Raw genomic sequence first — 19,337 nt, 5'->3', positions numbered from 1 at the left:
CATTATCCTCTGTACTGTACCAACTGATATATCCAATCTAGAATCCTACATTATCCTCTGTACTGTACCAACTGATGGGTATATCATTCCTTTTCCAGTACTGACAGAGAGACTAGCTACAGTACAGTAATTTACAGTCTGGCAGAGGCAGTCAGACAGACAGACAGGCAAGCAGGCAGGCAGGCAGGCAGGCAGGCAGGCAGGCAGGCAGGCAGACTGACAGAATGCCTTTAGATAAGAATCTCTCTCTCTCTCTTTGTCTCTCCCTTTCTGTCTCTCTCCCTTCCTCTTCTCTCTTTGTCTCCCCCTTTCTGTCTCTCTCTCCCTCCTCTCTCTTTGTCTCTCCCTTTCTGTCTCTCTCTCTCCCTCCTCTCTCTTTGTCTCCATCTTTCTGTCTCTCTCTCTCCCTCCTCTCTCTTTGTCTCCATCTTTCTGTCTCTCTCTCTCCCTCCTCTCTCTTTGTCTCCATCTTTCTGTCTCTCTCTCTTCCTCCTCTCTCTTTGTCTCTCCCTTTCTTTCTCTCTCTCCCTCCTCTCTCTTTGTCTCCAACTTTCTGTCTCTCTCTCTCCTCCTCTCTCTTTGTTTCCATCTTTCTGTCTCTCTCTCTCCCTCCTCTCTCTTTGTCTCCATCTTTCTGTCTCTCTCTCTTCCTCCTCTCTCTTTGTCTCCATCTTTCTGTCTCTCTCTCTCCCTCCTCTCTCTTTGTCTCCATCTTTCTGTCTCTCTCTCTTCCTCCTCTCTCTTTGTCTCCCACTTTCTGTCTCTCTTTCTCCCTCCTCTCTCTTTGTCTCCATCTTTCTGTCTCTCTCTCTTCCTCCTCTCTCTTTGTCTCCCCCTTTCTGTCTCTCTCTCTCCCTCCTCTCTCTTCATCTCCCCCTTTCTGTCTCTCTCTCTTCCTCCTCTCTCTTTGTCTCCCCCTTTCTGTCTCTCTCTCTCTCCCTCCTCTCTCTTTGTCTCCCCCTTTCTGTCTCTCTCTCTCCCTCCTCTCTCTCTGTCTCTCCCTTTCTGTTTCTCTCCCTCCTCTCTCTTTGTCTCTCCCTTTCTGTCTCTCTCTCTCTCCCTCCTCTCTCTTTGTCTCCCCCATTCTGTCTCTCTCTCTCCCTCCTCTCTCTTTGTCTCTCCCTTTCACTCTCCATGTCCTTTAGTGGCCCAGCCAGAGCCCAGACTTGAACCCGATCGAACATCTCTGGAGAGACCTGAAAATAGCTGTGCTCCGACGCTCCCCATCCAACCTGACAAAGCTTGAGAGGATCTGCAGAGAAGAATGGGAGAAACTCCCCAAATACAGGTGTGCCAAGCTTGTAGCGTCATACACATGAAGACTCGAGGCTGTAATCGCTGCCAAAGGTGTTTCAACAAAGTACTGAGTTAAGGGTCTGAATAATTACATAAATGTGATATTTCAGTTTTAAATTTGTAATACATTTGCAAAAAAATTCTAAAAACCTGTTTTTGGTTTATCATTAAAGGGGTATTGTGTGTAGATTAGTGAGGGTTAAAAACACTTCATCAATTTTAGAGTGAGGCTGTAACGTCACAACCTCTGGAACAAGTTGAGGGATCTGAATACTTCTCGAAAGCTCCGTATCTCTCTCTCCTCTCTCTCCCCATATACAGTGGGGAGAACAAGTATTTGACACACTGCCGATTTTGCAGGTTTTCCTACTTACAAAGCATGTAGAGGATACGGGGAGAGAGAGGAGAGAGATATATATACGGGGGAGAACAAGTATTTCATACACTGCCGATTTTGCAGGTTTTCCTACTTACAAAACATGTAGAGGTCTGTAATTTTTATCATATATACACTATAACTGTGAGAGACGGAATCTAAAACAAAAATGCAGAAAATCATATTGTATGATTTTAAAATAATTAATTTGCATTACATAAGTATTTGATCACCTACCAACCAGTAAGAATTCCGGCTCTCACAGACCTGTTGGTTTTCTTTAAGAAGCCTCCTGTTCTCCACTCATTACCTGTATTAACTGCACCTGTTTGAACTCGTTACCTGTATAAAAGACACCTGTCCACACACTCAAACAGACTCCAACCTATCCACAATGGCCAAGACCAGAGAGCTGTGTAAGGACATCAGGGGTAAAATTGTAGACCTGCACAAGGCTGGGATGGGCTAAAGGACAATAGGTAAGCAGCTTGGTGAGAAGGCAACAACTGTTGGCGCAATTATTAGAAAAGGGAAGAAGTTCAAGATGACGGTCAATCACCCTCGGTCTGGGGCTCCCACCCTGTGGGGCATCAATGATCATGAGGAAGGTGAGGGATCAGCCCAGAACTACACGACAGGACCTGGTCAATGACCTGAATAGAGCTGGGACCACAGTCTCAAAGAAAACCATTAGTAACACACTACGCCATCATAGATTAAAATCCTGCAGCGCACGCAACATCCCCCTGCTCAAGCCAACGCATGTCCAGGCCCATCTGAAGTTTGCCAATGACAATCTGGATGATCCAGAGGAGGAATGGGAGAAGGTCATGTGGTCTGATGAGACAAAAATAGAGCTTTTTGGTCTCAACTCCACTCGCCGTGTTTGGAGGAAGAAGAAGGATGAGTACAACCCCAAGAACACCATCCCAACCGTGAAGCATGGAGGTGGAAGCATCATTCTTTGGGGATGATTTTCTGCAAAGGGGACAGGACGACTGCACCGTATTGAAGGGAGGATGGATGGGGCCATGTATAGCGAGATCTTGGCCAACAACCTCCTCAGTAAGAGCATTGAAGATGGGTCGTGGCTGGGTCTTCCAGGATGACAACGACCCGAAACACACAGCCAGGGCAACTAAGGAGTGGCTCCATAAGAAGCATCTCATCTCCACCGTATATTTCTCTCTTTCTCCCTGCATATCTCTCTCTCTCCTTCCCTCTCTTTACTAATTATATATATATTTTTCGAGATATTCCATAGCGAAAGGCAGAGGCTAACAATTATGGCCTCATTACACTCCTATCAAAATAAATTAAAAGGCCAAGGCAGTCTGTACCATCGCTGGCAGCAGAGCCTAACCAACCCCCCTCTACCCCCCTCTCTCTCTCCCATTCCTTTTTCTCTCTCTAATTGAAATCTTTTGTTTGTGCTACTGACATCAGTCAGCGCTGTCTAATTGCTTTGATATAATTCATTTGAACATCAATGATAGTGCAGGGGATAATTGTCTCTGACCCATCATTAAGAGAGGAGATGAGGGTAGATGAGAGGAGATGAGATGAGAGGAGATGAGATGAGATGAGAGATGTGGGGAGATGAAAGGAGATGAGATGAGAGGAGATAGGGGGAGATGAGAGGAGAGGAGATGAGAGGAGATGAGGAGAGATGAGAGGATATGAGGGGAGAAGAAAGGAGATGAGGAGAGACGAAAGGAGATGAGAGGAGATGAGATGAAAGCAGATGAGGGGAGATGAGAGGAGATGAGGGGAGATGAAAGGAGATGAGGAGAGGAGATGAGGAGAGATGAAAGGAGATGAGCGGAGATGAAAGGATATGAGGGGAGATGAGGGGAAAGGAGAGGAGATGAGATGCGATGAGAGGAGATGTGGGGAGAGATGAAAGGAGATGAGATGAAAGGGGATGAGAAGAGATGAAAGGAGATGAGGGGAGATGAGGGGAGATGAGAGGAGATGAGAGGAGATGAAAGGCGATGAGGAGAGATGAGAGGAGATGAGGGGAGATGAAAGGAGATGAGGAAAGATGAAAGGAGATGAGGGGAGATGAGAGGAGATGAAAGGAGATGAGAGGAGATGGGGGAGATGAGGGAAGAGGAAAGGAGATGAGGGGAGATGAAAGGAGATGAGGAGAGATGAAAGGAGATGGGAGGAGAGGAGATGAAAGGAGATGAAGAGAGATGAGAGGAGATGTGGGGAGATGAAAGGAGATGAGGGGAGATGAAAGGAGATGAGGGGAGTTGAGAGGAGATGAAAGGAGATGAGGAGAGATGAAAGGAGATGAGGAGAGATGAAAGGAGATGAGAGGAGAGGAGATGAAAGGAGATGAGGAGAGATGAGAGGAGATGAAAGTAGATGACGGGAGATGAAAGGAGATGAGGGGAGATGAAAGGAGATGAGGAGAGATGAAAGGAGATGAGAGGAGAGGAGATGAGGAGAGACGAGAGGAGATGAAAGGAGATGAGGGGAGTCTCAAACACTTGATGTCACAGAGAGAAGTTCAACACACCTAATTAATCAGAGTGACAGACAGGGGGGGGGGAGAAAATAATCTGGAAATCTGGAAATAACTGAGTAGTATATTTTTTTATACAGGACTGATTTAAATAGCACTGTCTGCAGCCACTGGCTTATTGTTTTGAAATAAACTATAAACAAAGGAAGTTGGAGACTTGCTATAATTTTAATGGGCTACAGCTCTTTAAATACATATCCATAATCAAATGTATGTATTCTATTCATTGTACAGTACATAAGACATGTTAGCAGAACATCCCATGTGTATTCAATTGGGAACAATGCATTTCCTCTCACTCCCCAGTTTATAGTCAAACTACATTTACTCCCCAGTTTATAGTCAAACTACATGTACAACCCAGTTTATAGTCAAACTACATTTACTCCCCAGTTTATAGTCAAACTACATTTACAACCCAGTTTATAGTCAAACTACATTTACAACCCAGTTTATAGTCAAACTACATTTACAACCCAGTTTATAGTCAAACTACATTTACAACCCAGTTTATAGTCAAACTACATTTACAACCCAGTTTATAGTCAAACTACATTTACAACCCAGTTTATAGTCAAACTACATGTACAACCCAGTTTATAGTCAAACTACATTTTACAACCCAGTTTATAGTCAAACTACATTTTACAACCCAGTTTATAGTCAAACTACATTTTACAACCCAGTTTATAGTCAAACTACATTTACAACCCAGTTTATAGTCAAACTACATTTTACAACCCAGTTTATAGTCAAACTACATTTTACAACCCAGTTTATAGTCAAACTACATTTACAACCCAGTTTATAGTCAAACTACATGTACAACCCAGTTTATAGTCAAACTACATTTTACAACCCAGTTTATAGTCAAACTACATTTTACAACCCAGTTTATAGTCAAACTACATTTTACAACCCAGTTTATAGTCAAACTACATTTTACAACCCAGTTTATAGTCAAACTACATTTTACAACCCAGTTTATAGTCAAACTACATTTTACAACCCAGTTTATAGTCAAACTACATTTTACAACCCAGTTTATAGTCAAACTACATTTTACAACCCAGTTTATAGTCAAACTACATTTTACAACCCAGTTTATAGTCAAACTACATTTTACAACCCAGTTTATAGTCAAACTACATTTTACAACCCAGTTTATAGCAAATCCACGGAGCCATTCGCTTTGGTTTTGCTATACAATGAAACAGGGGTCAAATTATGTCTTGTGTTGTTGTTGTGTTGTGACACTCCCTTCCAAAGCGGCCTGTGATAGAGGATAACAGTTTCAGAGAGTCTTATCTTTCAGGAAATGGGTTCATAATAGCTTATAGCCACAACGGTTCAACTGATCGAGAAAAATAAACAGGAAGAAAATCAATTCAACATGCCTGTAACGGTTTTCATATAGTGAAGGAGAGTCGGACCAAACTGCAGCGTGTCGATTGCGATCCATGTTTATTTAAACAAACGTAAACACGACTAAACACGAACACTACAAACAATAAACGAAACGAAAACCGAAAACAGCCTATACTTGTGTCAACTAACATCAAACAAGGACATTAAGACACTCAGGACAATCACCCACGACCAACTCAAAGAATATGGCTGCCTAAATATGGTTCCCAATCAGAGACAACGATAAGCACCTGCCTCTGATTGAGAACCACTCCAGACAGCCATAGACCTTGCTAGACAACCCACTAAGCTACAATCCCAATACCACCACCAAAACCCCAAGACAAACACACCACAATTACAAAAACCCCATGCCACACCCTGGCCTGACCAAATACATAAAGATAAACACAAAATACTTTGACCAGGGCGTGACAATGCCACATTGGCTTCCGAAACCGCCAGGAGATTCTGTTGACCACAGAGAGAGAGCGTGATTCTATCTGTTCTCTTCTACCTTGCCTGGCTGGCAAAGTACCAGGATGTTGTCGCTGGTTTCTAAAATTTACCCGAACTGAATTTGAAAACTGAGAAGTTGAATAAATGAAACTTTGATCCACTTGAAATGATAGTTTGTAAACTTTATATGCAGACAATGAATGCAATATCTACCATATTGAAACAAGAATATATAAATAGTGAATTTGAATATTCAATTAAATTTAAATATAATTTTAAAACTGAATGAAATGTTCACTCAATTCAGTTTCAAATCAAGAAATATATCTTTAATTTATGAATTCAATGATTCTATTAGTGCATTACAAATTTAAAAAAAATGTTATATCAACTCAGAATTAGGGAATTCAAATACAATTTATGTTGGCACTGAAATCACCGCATACAAATCAAACCCTGGTTTACGGTATGAATAGCAATACATAGGTATTATTTTATTACATGATAAATATGTGATGACATCCTCAATTAAATTTTAGGAAGACCTGACAGAGGAGTAATTATCTCAGATGAAAGACCTCGTATGGACTTTATAAAAAAACATAACATGTACTTACCGAATTACATCAGAGTACCAGGTGGTTTCATTATGACAATCACACACACACACACACACGCACACACACACACACACACACACACACACACACACACACACACACACACACACACACACACACACACACACACACACACACACACACACACACACACACACACACACACAGACACACAGACACACAGACACACACACACACAGACACACAGACACACACACACACACACACACACACACACACACACACACACACAAACACACAGACACACACACAGACACACAGACACACAGACACACACACACACACACACACACAGACACACACACTTAGTTTACTATGCAATCAAAGACACCTATAATTATTTTAGCTCTTTAATTTTTTATTTTCCTTGTGAGGAAGAGACGGCCCAGAGATCATTAGTCTTCAAAATTACTTTCCCTTGTTGTCAATTTAAAGACTGAGACCTTTATGTATCACACACACACACACACACACACACACACACACACTAACACAGACACCGACACCGACACACAGACATACAGACATACAGACACACAGACACACACAGACACACACAGACACAGACACACACACACACACACACACCATTATAAAGAGAGATACCGTTCCCTCCGAGGGTTGAATGGCAACAGATGTCTGGGATTTCCCACAGCACATTGAGATGTATAATGGAGTGTGTGTGTGTGTGTGCGTGTGTGCGTGTGTGTGTTATAAGCCATTGCTTCACAACTCTGAATGTCACATCGATAAACAAGAGACTGTCATAAAAGGGTAGAGACGTGTGTGAAATGAAATGTTGTATGTAGCTATTGACGACAATTTGGGCCTGGTTAGACTTCAGTCTTTACTGTGTTAAAGAGCCAAGGACTGTGGCATCTTTGTCTTTATGTTTACAAACCTGGATGCTACTCAATGTCTTAGTATCTATTCTGTACTGTATCAATGGGTTGGTTGTCTTAGTATCTATTCTGTACTGTATCAATGGGTTGGTTGTCTTAGTATCTGTTCTGTATCAATGGGTTGGTTGTCTTAGTATCTATTCTGTACTGTATCAATGGGTTGGTTGGTTGTCTTAGTATCTGTTCTGTATCAATGGGTTGGTTGTCTTAGTATCTATTCTGTACTGTATCAATGGGTTGGTTGGTTGTCTTAGTATCTATTCTGTACTGTATCAATGGGTTGGTTGTCTTAGTATCTATTCTGTACTGTATCAATGGGTTGGTTGTCTTAGTATCTGTTCTGTATCAATGGGTTGGTTGTCTTAGTATCTGTTCTGTACTGTATCAATGGGTTGGTTGTCTTAGTATCTGTTCTGTATCAATGGGTTAGTTGTCTTGGTATCTATTCTGTTCTGTATCAATGGGTTGGTTGGTTGTCTTAGTATCTATTCTGTACTGTATCAATGGGTTGGTTGTCTTAGTATCTGTTCTGTATCAATGGGTTGGTTGGTTGTCTTAGTATCTATTCTGTACTGTATCAATGGGTTGGTTGTCTTAGTATCTATTCTGTACTGTATCAATGGGTTGGTTGTCTTAGTATCTGTTCTGTATCAATGGGTTGGTTGTCTTAGTATCTATTATGTACTGTATCAATGGGTTGGTTGTCTTAGTACTGTTCTGTATCAATGGGTTGGTTGGTTGTCTTAGTATCTATTCTGTACTGTATCAATGGGTTGGTTGGTTGTCTTAGTATCTATTCTGTTCTGTATCAATGGGTTGGTTGTCTTAGTATCTGTTCTGTATCAATGGGTTGGTTGTCTTAGTATCTGTTCTGTACTGTATCAATGGGTTGGTTGGTTGTCTTAGTATCTATTCTGTTCTGTATCAATGGGTTGGTTGTCTAAGTATCTATTCTGTACTGTATCAATGGGTTGGTTGTCTTAGTATCTGTTCTGTATCAATGGGTTGGTTCTCTTAGTATCTATTCTGTACTGTATCAATGGGTTGGTTGTCTTAGTATCTGTTCTGTATCAATGGGTTGGTTGTCTTAGTATCTATTCTGTTCTGTATCAATGGGTTGGTTGTCTAAGTATCTATTCTGTACTGTATCAATGGGTTGGTTGTCTTAGTATCTGTTCTGTATCAATGGGTTGGTTGGTTGTCTTAGTATCTGTTCTGTATCAATGGGTTGGTTGGTTGTCTTAGTATCTGTTCTGTATCAATGGGTTGGTTGTCTTAGTATCTATTCTGTACTGTATCAATGGGTTGGTTGGTTGTCTTAGTATCTGTTCTGTATCAATGGGTTGGTTGTCTTAGTATCTATTATGTACTGTATCAATGGGTTGGTTGTCTTAGTATCTGTTCTGTATCAATGGGTTGGTTGTCTTAGTATCTATTCTGTACTGTATCAATGGGTTGGTTGTCTTAGTATCTATTCTGTACTGTATCAATGGGTTGGTTGTCTTAGTATCTGTTCTGTACTGTATCAATGGGTTTGTTGGTTGTCTTAGTATCTGTTCTGTACTGTATCAATGGGTTTGTTGGTTGTCTTAGTATCCATTCTGTACTGTATCAATGGGTTGGTTGGTTGTCTTAGTATCTATTCTGTACTGTATCAATGGGTTGGTTGGTTGTCTTAGTATCTGTTCTGTATCAATGGGTTGGTTGGTTGTCTTAGTATCTGTTCTGTACTGTATCAATGGGTTGGTTGGTTGTCTTAGTATCTGTTCTGTATCAATGGGTTGGTTGGTTGTCTTAGTATCTGTTCTGTATCAATGGGTTGGTTGTCTTAGTATCTATTATGTACTGTATCAATGGGTTGGTTGTCTTAGTATCTGTTCTGTATCAATGGGTTGGTTGTCTTAGTATCTATTCTCTACTGTATCAATGGGTTGGTTGGTTGTCTTAGTATCTATTCTGTACTGTATCAATGGGTTGGTTGTCTTAGTGTCTGTTCTGTACTGTATCAATGGGTTGGTTGGATGTCTTACAATGAAATGTAGCTATAATGAAATAGCCAAATGGGGCCTGTAGCCTGTAACTATAATGAAATAGCTTAGTGGGCCTGTAGCCTGTAGCTATAATGAAATAACTGAGTGGGGCCTGTAGCTATAATGAAAGAGCCCAGTGGGGCCTAATCTCCTGTTGGTTCGTGAGGTCAAGAGGGCTCTCTGCATCAATTAACATGGTGCACCTTTTTTAACCAGGGCCTATAGGGAAACCAATAGGTCTCTGGTCAAAAGTAGTGCACTATATAGGGAATAGGGTGCCACAGGGCTCTGGTCTAAAGTAGTGCACTATATAGGGAAAGAGAGTTCCATTTGAGACACACCATTGGTGAGTTGTGTCTCTTCCTCAATGAGGCCTGGAAACACTATTGTCCAGGGTGTGAAATCACTGGGCTCGGTGTGCCAGGGTCAGGGATGATGTACCATGGGGGAAGTAATGGGTGAAAATGAGTTTTCTGGTGGAGTAGAACATTATATAGACCTGGTGCTGAGGGGAGAAAAAAAACACATAGGCCTATTGCCATGGATACAAAGGGTTCATATTCATCACATGTAACATGTTTTAATAGGCCATTGTTGTGTCTGCTCTGCCACTACAATCAGATGTGAGTAACTATGTATCGCTGGCCTCCAAAATGAATCTACTTGAAAAAGGACAATAAAGCATTGTATCATACTAATATATATATATATACTAATATATAATATATATATACTAATATATAATATATATATACTCATATATATATAATATATATATACTAATATATAATATATATATACTAATATATAATATATATATACTAATATATAATATATATATATACTCATATATATATAATATATATATACTAATATATAATATATATATACTAATATATAATATATATATACTAATATATATATATATATATACTAATATATATATATATATATACTAATATATATATATCCACTACCGTTCAAAGGTTTGGGGACACTTAGAAATATCCTTGTTTTTGAGAGAAAAGCACATTTTTTTGGTCCATTAAAATAACATCAAATTGATCAGAAATACAGTGTAGACATTGTTAATGTTGTAAATGACTATTGTAGCTGGAAACGGCTCATTTTTTAAAAGGAAGGATTACAGTTTTCAACTGTGCTAACAAAATTGCAAAAGCGTTTTCTAATGATCAATTGGCCTTTTAAATTGATCAACTTGGATGAGCTAACACAAAGTGCCATTGGAACACAGGAGTGATGGTTGCTGATAATGGGCCTCTGTACGCCTATGTAGATATTCCATTAAAAAATCAGCCGTTTCCAGCTACAATAGTCATTTACAACATTAACAATGTCTCCACTGTATTTCTGATCAATTTGATGTTATTTTAATGGACAGATGTGTGATTTTATATAGTATATATATATATACAATTACATTAGTTTATTATAGATGTACAGTATTGAAACCTACAGGACAGTCGATCTCCAGGAAGAGGGTTGGACTCAAAACCTACAGGACAGTAAGATCTCCAGGAAGAGGGTTGGACTGATGACCTACAGGACGGTAGATCTCCAGGAAGAGGGTTGGACTGATGACCTACAGGACGGTAGATCTCCAGGAAGAGGGTTGGACTCAAAACCTACAGGACAGTAGATCTCCAGGAAGAGGGTTGGACTCAAAACCTACAGGACAGTAGATCTCCAGGAAGACGGTTGGCCTGAAAACCTACAGGACAGTAGATCTCCAGGAAGAGGGTTGGGCTGAAAACCTACAGGACAGTAGATCCCCAGGAAGAGGGTTGGACTGAAAACCTACAGGACAGTAGATCTCCAGGACGAGGGTTGGGCAGCCCTGGTATAGGTAACGTAAGGTAAGGTAAACTAAGGCAATGTAAGGTAAGGTAAGGTAATGTAGACTAAGGTAATTTAAGGTAAGGTAAGGTAAACTAAACTAAGGTAAGGTAATGCAAAGTAATGTCAACTAAGGTAACGTAAGGTAGGGTAAACTAAGGTGAGGCAAGGTAAACTAAGTTAATGTACGGTGAGATAAGGTAAACTAAGGTAGGGTAAAATAAGGAAACGTAAAGTAAACTAACGTCAGGTAAACTAAGGTAATGTAAACTAAGGTAATGTAAACTAAGGTAATGTAAGCTAAGGTAATGTAAACTAAGGTAAGGTAAACTAAGGTAAGGTAAACTAAGGTAAGGTAAACTAAGGTAATGTAAACTAAGGTAAGGTAAACTAAGGTAATGTAAACTAAGGTAAGGTAAACTAAGGTAATGTAAACTAAGGTAAGGTAAACTAAGGTAATGTAAACTAAGGTAATGTAAACTAAGGTAAGGCAGGGTAAACTAAGGTAAGGTAAACTAAGGTAATGTAATGTAAAGCAATGTAACCTAAGGTAACGTAAGGTAGGGTAAACTAAGGTAAGGTAAATGTAGTTAATGTAAGGTAAACTAAGGTAAGGTAAGATGAGGTAAGGTGAGGTAAACTAAGGTACGGTAGGGTAAGGTAAGGTAAACTAAGGTATGGTAGGGTAAGGTAAGGTAAACTAAGGTATGGTAAGGTGGGGGTAAGGTAAGGTAAGATAAGGTAAGGTAAACTAAGGTAAGGTAAGGTGAGATAAGGTACGGTAAACTAAGGTGAGGTAAGGTGGGGTGTAAGGTAAGGTGAGATAAGGTAACTCACCTGATAGAAGTTGGGCCAGTAGGTAGAGATGGCCAGTTCTACCTGTACCCAGGCTCTAGTAGCTGGCCCAGACACGTTCCAGACGGGCATGCCCAGTGGACTGTTGTTCTCTCTGATGTACACGTTGAGCTGCCCCGGTCCCGCCCCCTCGCGTCCAGACAGGAAGTACTGGAAGATGATACAGTGAGTGTCATTCTCCTTCAGCTGGGGAGTCAGGAGTAATGCCTTCTGACCAGCGAAACGCCCCGACGTGTTGACCATAATGAAGGCTGAATCTGGGGCAGCAGAGGAGAGGAGAACATTAAATGGAGGTCAGAACTGTGTAGCTGGGGGGTCAGAACTGTGTAGCTGGAGGGGTCAGAACTGTGTAGCTGGGGGGTCAGAACTGTGTAGCTGGGGGTCAGAACTGTGTAGCTGGGGGGTCAGAACTGTGTAGCTGGGGGGTCAGAACTGTGTAGCTGGGGGGTCAGAACTGTGTAGCTGGGGGGTCAGAACTGTGTAGCTGGGGGTCAGAACTGTGTAGCTGGGGGGTCAGAACTGTGTAGCTGGGGGGTCAGAACTGTGTAGCTGGGGGTCAGAACTGTGTAGCTGGGGGTCAGAACTGTGTAGCTGGGAGGGGTCAGAACTGTGTAGCTGGGGGTCAGAACTGTGTAGCTGGGGGGTCAGAACTGTGTAGCTGGGGGTCAGAACTGTGTAGCTGGGGGTCAGAACTGTGTAGCTGGGGGTCAGAACTGTGTAGCTGGGGGTCAGAACTGTGTAGCTGGGGGGTCAGAACTGTGTAGCTGGGGGGTCAGAACTGTGTAGCTGGGGGGTCAGAACTCCGTAACACAAACAGGATCACATCCAACCAAACCAAACTTTATTTACAGATGAAGGATCTTCCTTTAACCAGTATTGTTGCAGCAAAATAATCATGTCGAAACAGGATTTGAACGTTTAGTCCTTAAGGTTGCTTAATCGGTTGTTGGGCTACTAGTTAGCCAGATTTGGCTACATGAAATGTGCAGTATTGTTAATTAATATTGCCATGCGTTAGTGCTGGGGTTTCAGTGAATTGATGTCAATCATGAAGCTTTCCTGCGATGCAGGAAAATTCTCAGCAACAAAAGACTGATCAAATGAAGATCCTACACCTGTAAATAGCATTGAGCCATCTTAATACACACAGCAGTGGAGAGGACACCACTGTGGGGAGGGAAGACAATAACAGGTATTATTAAATTAAATTGTACTTGTCACATTTTATTTTACCTTTATCTAACTAGGCAAGTCAGTTAAGAACAAATTCTTATTTTCAATGACAGCCTAGGAACAGTGGGTTAACTGCCTGTTCAGGGGCAAAACGACAGATTTGTACCTTGTCAGCTCGGGGATATGAACTTGCAACCTTTCGGTTACTAGTCCAACACTCTAACCACTAGGCTACCCTGCTGCCTCTACACTCTAACCACTAGGCTACCCTGCCGCCTCTACACTTTTACTACTAGTCTACCCTGCCGCCTCTACACTCTAACCACTAGGCTACCCTACCGCCTCTACACTCTAACCACTAGGCTACCCTGCCGCCTCTACACTCTAACCACTAGGCTACCCTGCCGCCTCTACACTCTAACCACTAGGCTACCCTGCCGCCTCTACACTCTAACCACTAGGCTACCCTACCGCCTCTACACTCTAACCACTAGGCTACCCTGCTGCCTCTACACTCTAACCACTAGGCTACCCTGCCGCCTCTACACTTTAACTACTAGTCTACCCTGCTGCCTCTACACTCTAACCACTAGGCTACCCTGCCGCCTCTACACTCTAACCACTAGGCTACCCTGCCTCCTCTACACTCTAACCACTAGGCTACCCTGCCGCCTCTACACTCTAACCACTAGGCTACCCTGCATAAACAACAGGTGTAGATTAACAGTGAAACACTTACTTATGGGCCCTTCCCAACAATATAGAGAAGAAGACAATAGAGAAATGAAAGGAAAATAATAACGAGGGATAAATAGCCAATGAGGAATGATAACTTGTCTATATACAGGAAGTACCGGTTACCGAGGCGATGTGCAGTGGTACGAGGTCATTGAGGTAGACATGTACATGTATGTAGAGGTAAAGGATAGATAATAGACAGTAACAGCAGTATACTGTAGGTAGGGGTAAAGGATAGATAATAGACAGTAACAGCAGTATACTGTAGGTAGGGGTAAAGGATAGATAATAGACAGTAACAGCAGTATACTGTAGGTAGGGGTAAGGGATAGATAATAGACAGTAACAGCAGTATACTGTAGGTAGGGGTAAAGGATAGATAATAGACAGTAACAGCAGTATACTGTAGGTAGGGGTAAAGGATAGATAATAGACAGTAACAGCAGTATACTGTAGGTAAGGGTAAAGGATAGATAATAGACAGTAACAGCAGTATACTGTAGGTAAGGGTAAAGGATAGATAGACACTAACAGCAGTATACTGTAGGTAGGGGTAAAGGATAGATAATAGACAGTAACAGCAGTATACTGTAGGTAGGGTAAGGGATAGATAATAGACAGTAACAGCAGTATACTGTAGGTAGGGGTAAAGGATAGATAATAGACAGTAACAGCAGTATACTGTAGGTAGGGTAAAGGATAGATAATAGACAGTAACAGCAGTATACTGTAGGTAGGGGTAAAGGATAGATAATAGACAGTAACAGCAGTATACTGTAGGTAAGGGTAAAGGATAGATAATAGACAGTAACAGCAGTATACTGTATGTAGTAAAGGATAGATAATAGACAGTAACAGCAGTATACTGTAGGTAGGGGTAAAGGATAGATAATAGACAGTAACAGCAGTATACTGTAGGTAGGGGTAAAGGATAGATAATAGACAGTAACAGCAGTATACTGTAGGTAGGGGTAAAGGATAGATAATAGACAGTAACAGCAGTATACTGTAGGTAGGGGTAAAGGATAGATAATAGACAGTAACAGCAGTATACTGTAGGTAGGGGTAAAGGATAGATAATAGACAGTAACAGCAGTATACTGTATGTAGGGGTAAAGGATAGATAATAGACAGTAACAGCAGTATACTGTATGTAGGGGTAAAGGATAGATAATAGACAGTAACAGCAGTATACTGTAGGTAGGGGTAAAGGATAGATAATAGACAGTAACAGCAGTATACTGTATGTAGGGGTAAGGGATAGATAATAGACAGTAACAGCAGTATACTGTATGTAGGGGTAAAGGATAGATAATAGACAGTAACAGCAGTATACTGTAGGTAGGGGTAAGGGATAGATAATAGACAGTAACAGCAGTATACTGTAGGTAGGGGTAAAGGATAGATAATAGACAGTAACAGCAGTATACTGTAGGTAAGGGTAAAGGATAGATAATAGACAGTAACAGCAGTATACTGTAGGTAAGGGTAAAGGATAGATAATAGACAGTAACAGCAGTATACTGTATGTAGAGGTAAGGGATAGATAATAGACAGTAACAGCAGTATACTGTAGGTAGGGGTAAAGGATAGATATAAAGAGTCAATGCAGATAGTCCGGGTAGCTACTTGATAAACTATTTAGCAGTCTTATGTCCTGGGGGTAGAAGCTGTTCAGGGTCCTGTTGGTTCCAGACTTGCTACATTGGTACCGCTTGCCGTGCGGTAGCAGAGAGAACATTCTATGACTTGGGTGGCTGGATTCTGACAACGTTTTAGGGCCTTTCTCTGACATCGCCTGGCATAGAGGTCCTGGATGGCAGGAAGCTTGGCCCCTGTGATGTGCTTGGCCGTACTCACCACCCTCTGTAGCACCTTAATAGTGTGGTCAGCAAAGTTTCCCTATGTAGAGATCGAAGACCGTGTGAGGACTGTGTGTTGTTCTGAATCATTGACTCTGACAGGGTCAGTACCATGTCAATTCCAGTCAATTCAGTAAACCAAATACCAAATGTTCCTATTTGAAAAGCATTGAAGAGACAGGGTTAAGGTCAATACCATTTTAATTCCAGTCAATTCAGTAAGACAAATTCCATGTTTCTCATTGAAAAGCATTGAAGATAATTGGATTTTGATCCAATTTTTTATTGATTTTCTAGTGTACTTCCTGAATTGACTGGAATTGAAATGGAATTGACCCTTAACCCCAAGGAGAGCAGTTGATGTATATCTCATATTATGAACTGGGTGGTTCGAGCCCTGAATGCTGATTGGCTGACAGCCGTGGTATATCAGAACATATACCATTTATTTTTACTGCTCCAGTTACTTTGGTAATATAATGGCAATCTGGCACCTTGGGGGTGTGTGGTATATGGCCAATATACCACGGCTAAGGGCTGTGTTCAGGCACTCGGCGTTGCGTCGTGATTAAGATACATACACCACACCTCCTCCAGCCTTACTGCTGAAGTATCTCACCAACAGCTATACTGAGGTGGTTTTTAACTCAAATGACGGAGTAAATTAAGAAGAAAAGAAGATGAGGAATAAATAACACAAAAAAAAAGAGCAATTTTGATTGAACTCGAAAAGGTTAATCCAATCCTCCAATAGGACACGAGTCAGAACGGATATATTGACAAGACATTCAACCCCTATATATCATCCTCTCATAGGCCTATAGCTGTCAGCTACACAGAGAGAAGACACACGATGTACTGAAAGGACAGGTGAGACATACTGAAACGCAGAAGAAGTGACACGGTTTTGCGTTGATATTACCCACGGTACACCAGTACAATTCATTATCACACAGGGAGAGTTTTACACGGTTCAGAAAAGATAAGAGCAAAATAGACTAAGCAGAAAAGTTTTTGCTCGTTTGTCATCAAATACCTACACAGAGCTCAATCACAGACACAAATCTAACTTTTCTGCAGATTTGCTGAGGTACTTTAGGGGGGGAAAAGAGAGATAGTTCACCAAAACCTTTACCAGAACCCAACTCTCTCTCTCTCTCTCTCTCGCTCTCTCTCTCTCTCTCTCTCTCTCTCTCTCTCTGATAATGAGCGAGGAGGAGATGAGCGGAGGAGAAGAGGAGAAGAGGAGAAGAGAGAAGAGCTGTGATGTGACACTGAGTCAAGCTCTTCCAGTTTGTTGTTTGGTCTGTATTGGAAAAAGAGGAGGAGGAGGAGGAGTACAGGAGGCGAGGGGAGACAACCTCTTCCAGTTTGTTGTTTGGTCTGTATTGGAAAAAGAGGAGGAGGAGGAGGAGTACAGGAGGCGAGGGGAGACAACCTCTTCCAGTTTGTTGTTTGGTCTGTATTGGAAAAAGGAGGAGGAGGAGGAGGAGTACAGGAGGCGAGGGGAGACAACCTCTTCCAGTTTGTTGTTTGGTCTGTATTGGAAAAAGAGGAGGAGGAGGAGGAGTACAGGAGGCGAGGGGAGACAACCTCTTCCAGTTTGTTGTTTGGTCTGTATTGGAAAAAGAGGAGGAGGAGGAGGAGTACAGGAGGCGAGGGGAGACAACCTCTTCCAGTTTGTTGGTCATGCAACGACACCTCTCCTGAGTGTTTGTGTTACGGGATCTGAGCTCTAGTCTACAACATCTCAATACATATCTCAATTAATCTCTCCTAATCTCCAAATGATGCAGAAAAATTCATCCATGCTTTTGTTACTTCTAGGTTAGACTACTGGTTAGACTACTAAACTTCAGTTAGTGATAAATACGGCTGCTAGAATCCTGACTAGAACCAAAACATTTGATCATATTACTTCAGCGCTAGCCTCCCTACACTGGCTTCCTGTTAAGGCAAGGGCTGATTTCAAGGTTTTACTGCTAACCTACAAAGCATTACATGGGCTTGCTCCTACCTATCTCTCTGATTTGGTCCTGCCGTACATACCTACACGTACGCTACGGTCACAAGAAGGGCTTTACAAATACATTTGATTTGATTTAGTCTACAACATCTCAATACATCTCTATTGATCTCTAGTCTACAACATCTCAATACATCTCTGTTAATCTCTATTGATCTCTAGTCTTCAACATCTCAATATATCTCTGTTAATCTCTATTGATCTCTAGTCTACAACATCTCAATATATCTCTGCTAATCTTTATTGATCTCTAGTCTACAACATCTCAATACATATCTCTGTGTATCACGATTAATTTCTACTGCTGTTTGACAAAGTGGCTCTCGTCAACCGAAGATAACTTCATAGGGAACAGGCTTATCATTTGAGACATATGTCCTAAGGGATCTGTACAGCAGCTGAAACGAGTGGCAGGTCGGCTAGCGCTTAGAGCATTGGGCCAGTAACTGAGAGGTTGCTGGTTCTAATACCAGAGCCGACAAGGTGGGAAATCTGTCGGAGTGTCTTTGAGCAAGGCACTTATCCCTGACACATCTCACAGCAACTATCTGGTGGAGATTTCCTTTTTTGTTTTCCTATAAATGGAGCATTTACTGAGTTGAATATGGAGAATGTGTAATATACTGTACATACAGTACCTCATAGGCAGAGCAGATGGGTGCACGTTTTGGTTTTTGGAACTAGGAACTACACAACTGATTCATATAACGAACTCATCAAGCTTTCATTATTTGAACCAGATGTGTAGTTCTAGGGCAAAAAAACAACAAATGTGTACTTAGGGTCCCAGGACTGCACCCCTTAGGGTCCCAGGACTGCCTCACCCCTTAGGGTCCCAGGACTGCCTCATCCCTTAGGGTCCCAGGACTGCCTCACCCCTTAGGGTCCCCAGGACTGCCTCACCCCTTAGGGTCCCAGGACTGCCTCACCCCTTAGGGTCCCCAGGACTGCCTCACCCCTTAGGGTCTCCAGGACTGCCTCACCCCTTAGGGTCCCCAGGACTGCCTCACCCCTTAGGGTCCCCAGGACTACCTCACCCCTTAGGGTCCCCAGGACTGCCTCACCCCTTAGGGTCCCCAGGACTGCCTCACCCCTTAGGGTCCCAGGACTGCCTCACCCCTTAGGGTCCCCAGGACTACCTCACCCCTTAGGGTCCCAGGACTGCCTCACCCCTTAGGGTCC

At 41.9% G+C, this 19,337-nt stretch overlaps 1 protein-coding gene across 2 annotated transcripts in view; it reads right to left on the bottom strand.

Moving 5' to 3' along the window:
• LOC112238841 (receptor-type tyrosine-protein phosphatase mu-like) overlaps nucleotides 1–19,337 on the bottom strand; it is a 503,654-nt gene that overhangs the window by 325,865 nt on the left and 158,452 nt on the right. For both annotated transcript variants that reach the window (XM_042308178.1, XM_042308179.1), the window contains exon 3: nucleotides 12,339–12,613. In XM_042308178.1, coding sequence (XP_042164112.1) covers nucleotides 12,339–12,613 — 275 coding nt within the window. The remainder of the gene's footprint in view (nucleotides 1–12,338; nucleotides 12,614–19,337) is intronic.

This window comes from Oncorhynchus tshawytscha, linkage group LG28 (assembly GCF_018296145.1).
Source record: "Oncorhynchus tshawytscha isolate Ot180627B linkage group LG28, Otsh_v2.0, whole genome shotgun sequence".
NCBI lineage: Eukaryota > Metazoa > Chordata > Actinopteri > Salmoniformes > Salmonidae > Oncorhynchus > Oncorhynchus tshawytscha.
Note: the sequence above shows the minus strand (reverse complement) of the source record. Positions and strands in the feature narration are given on the sequence as shown.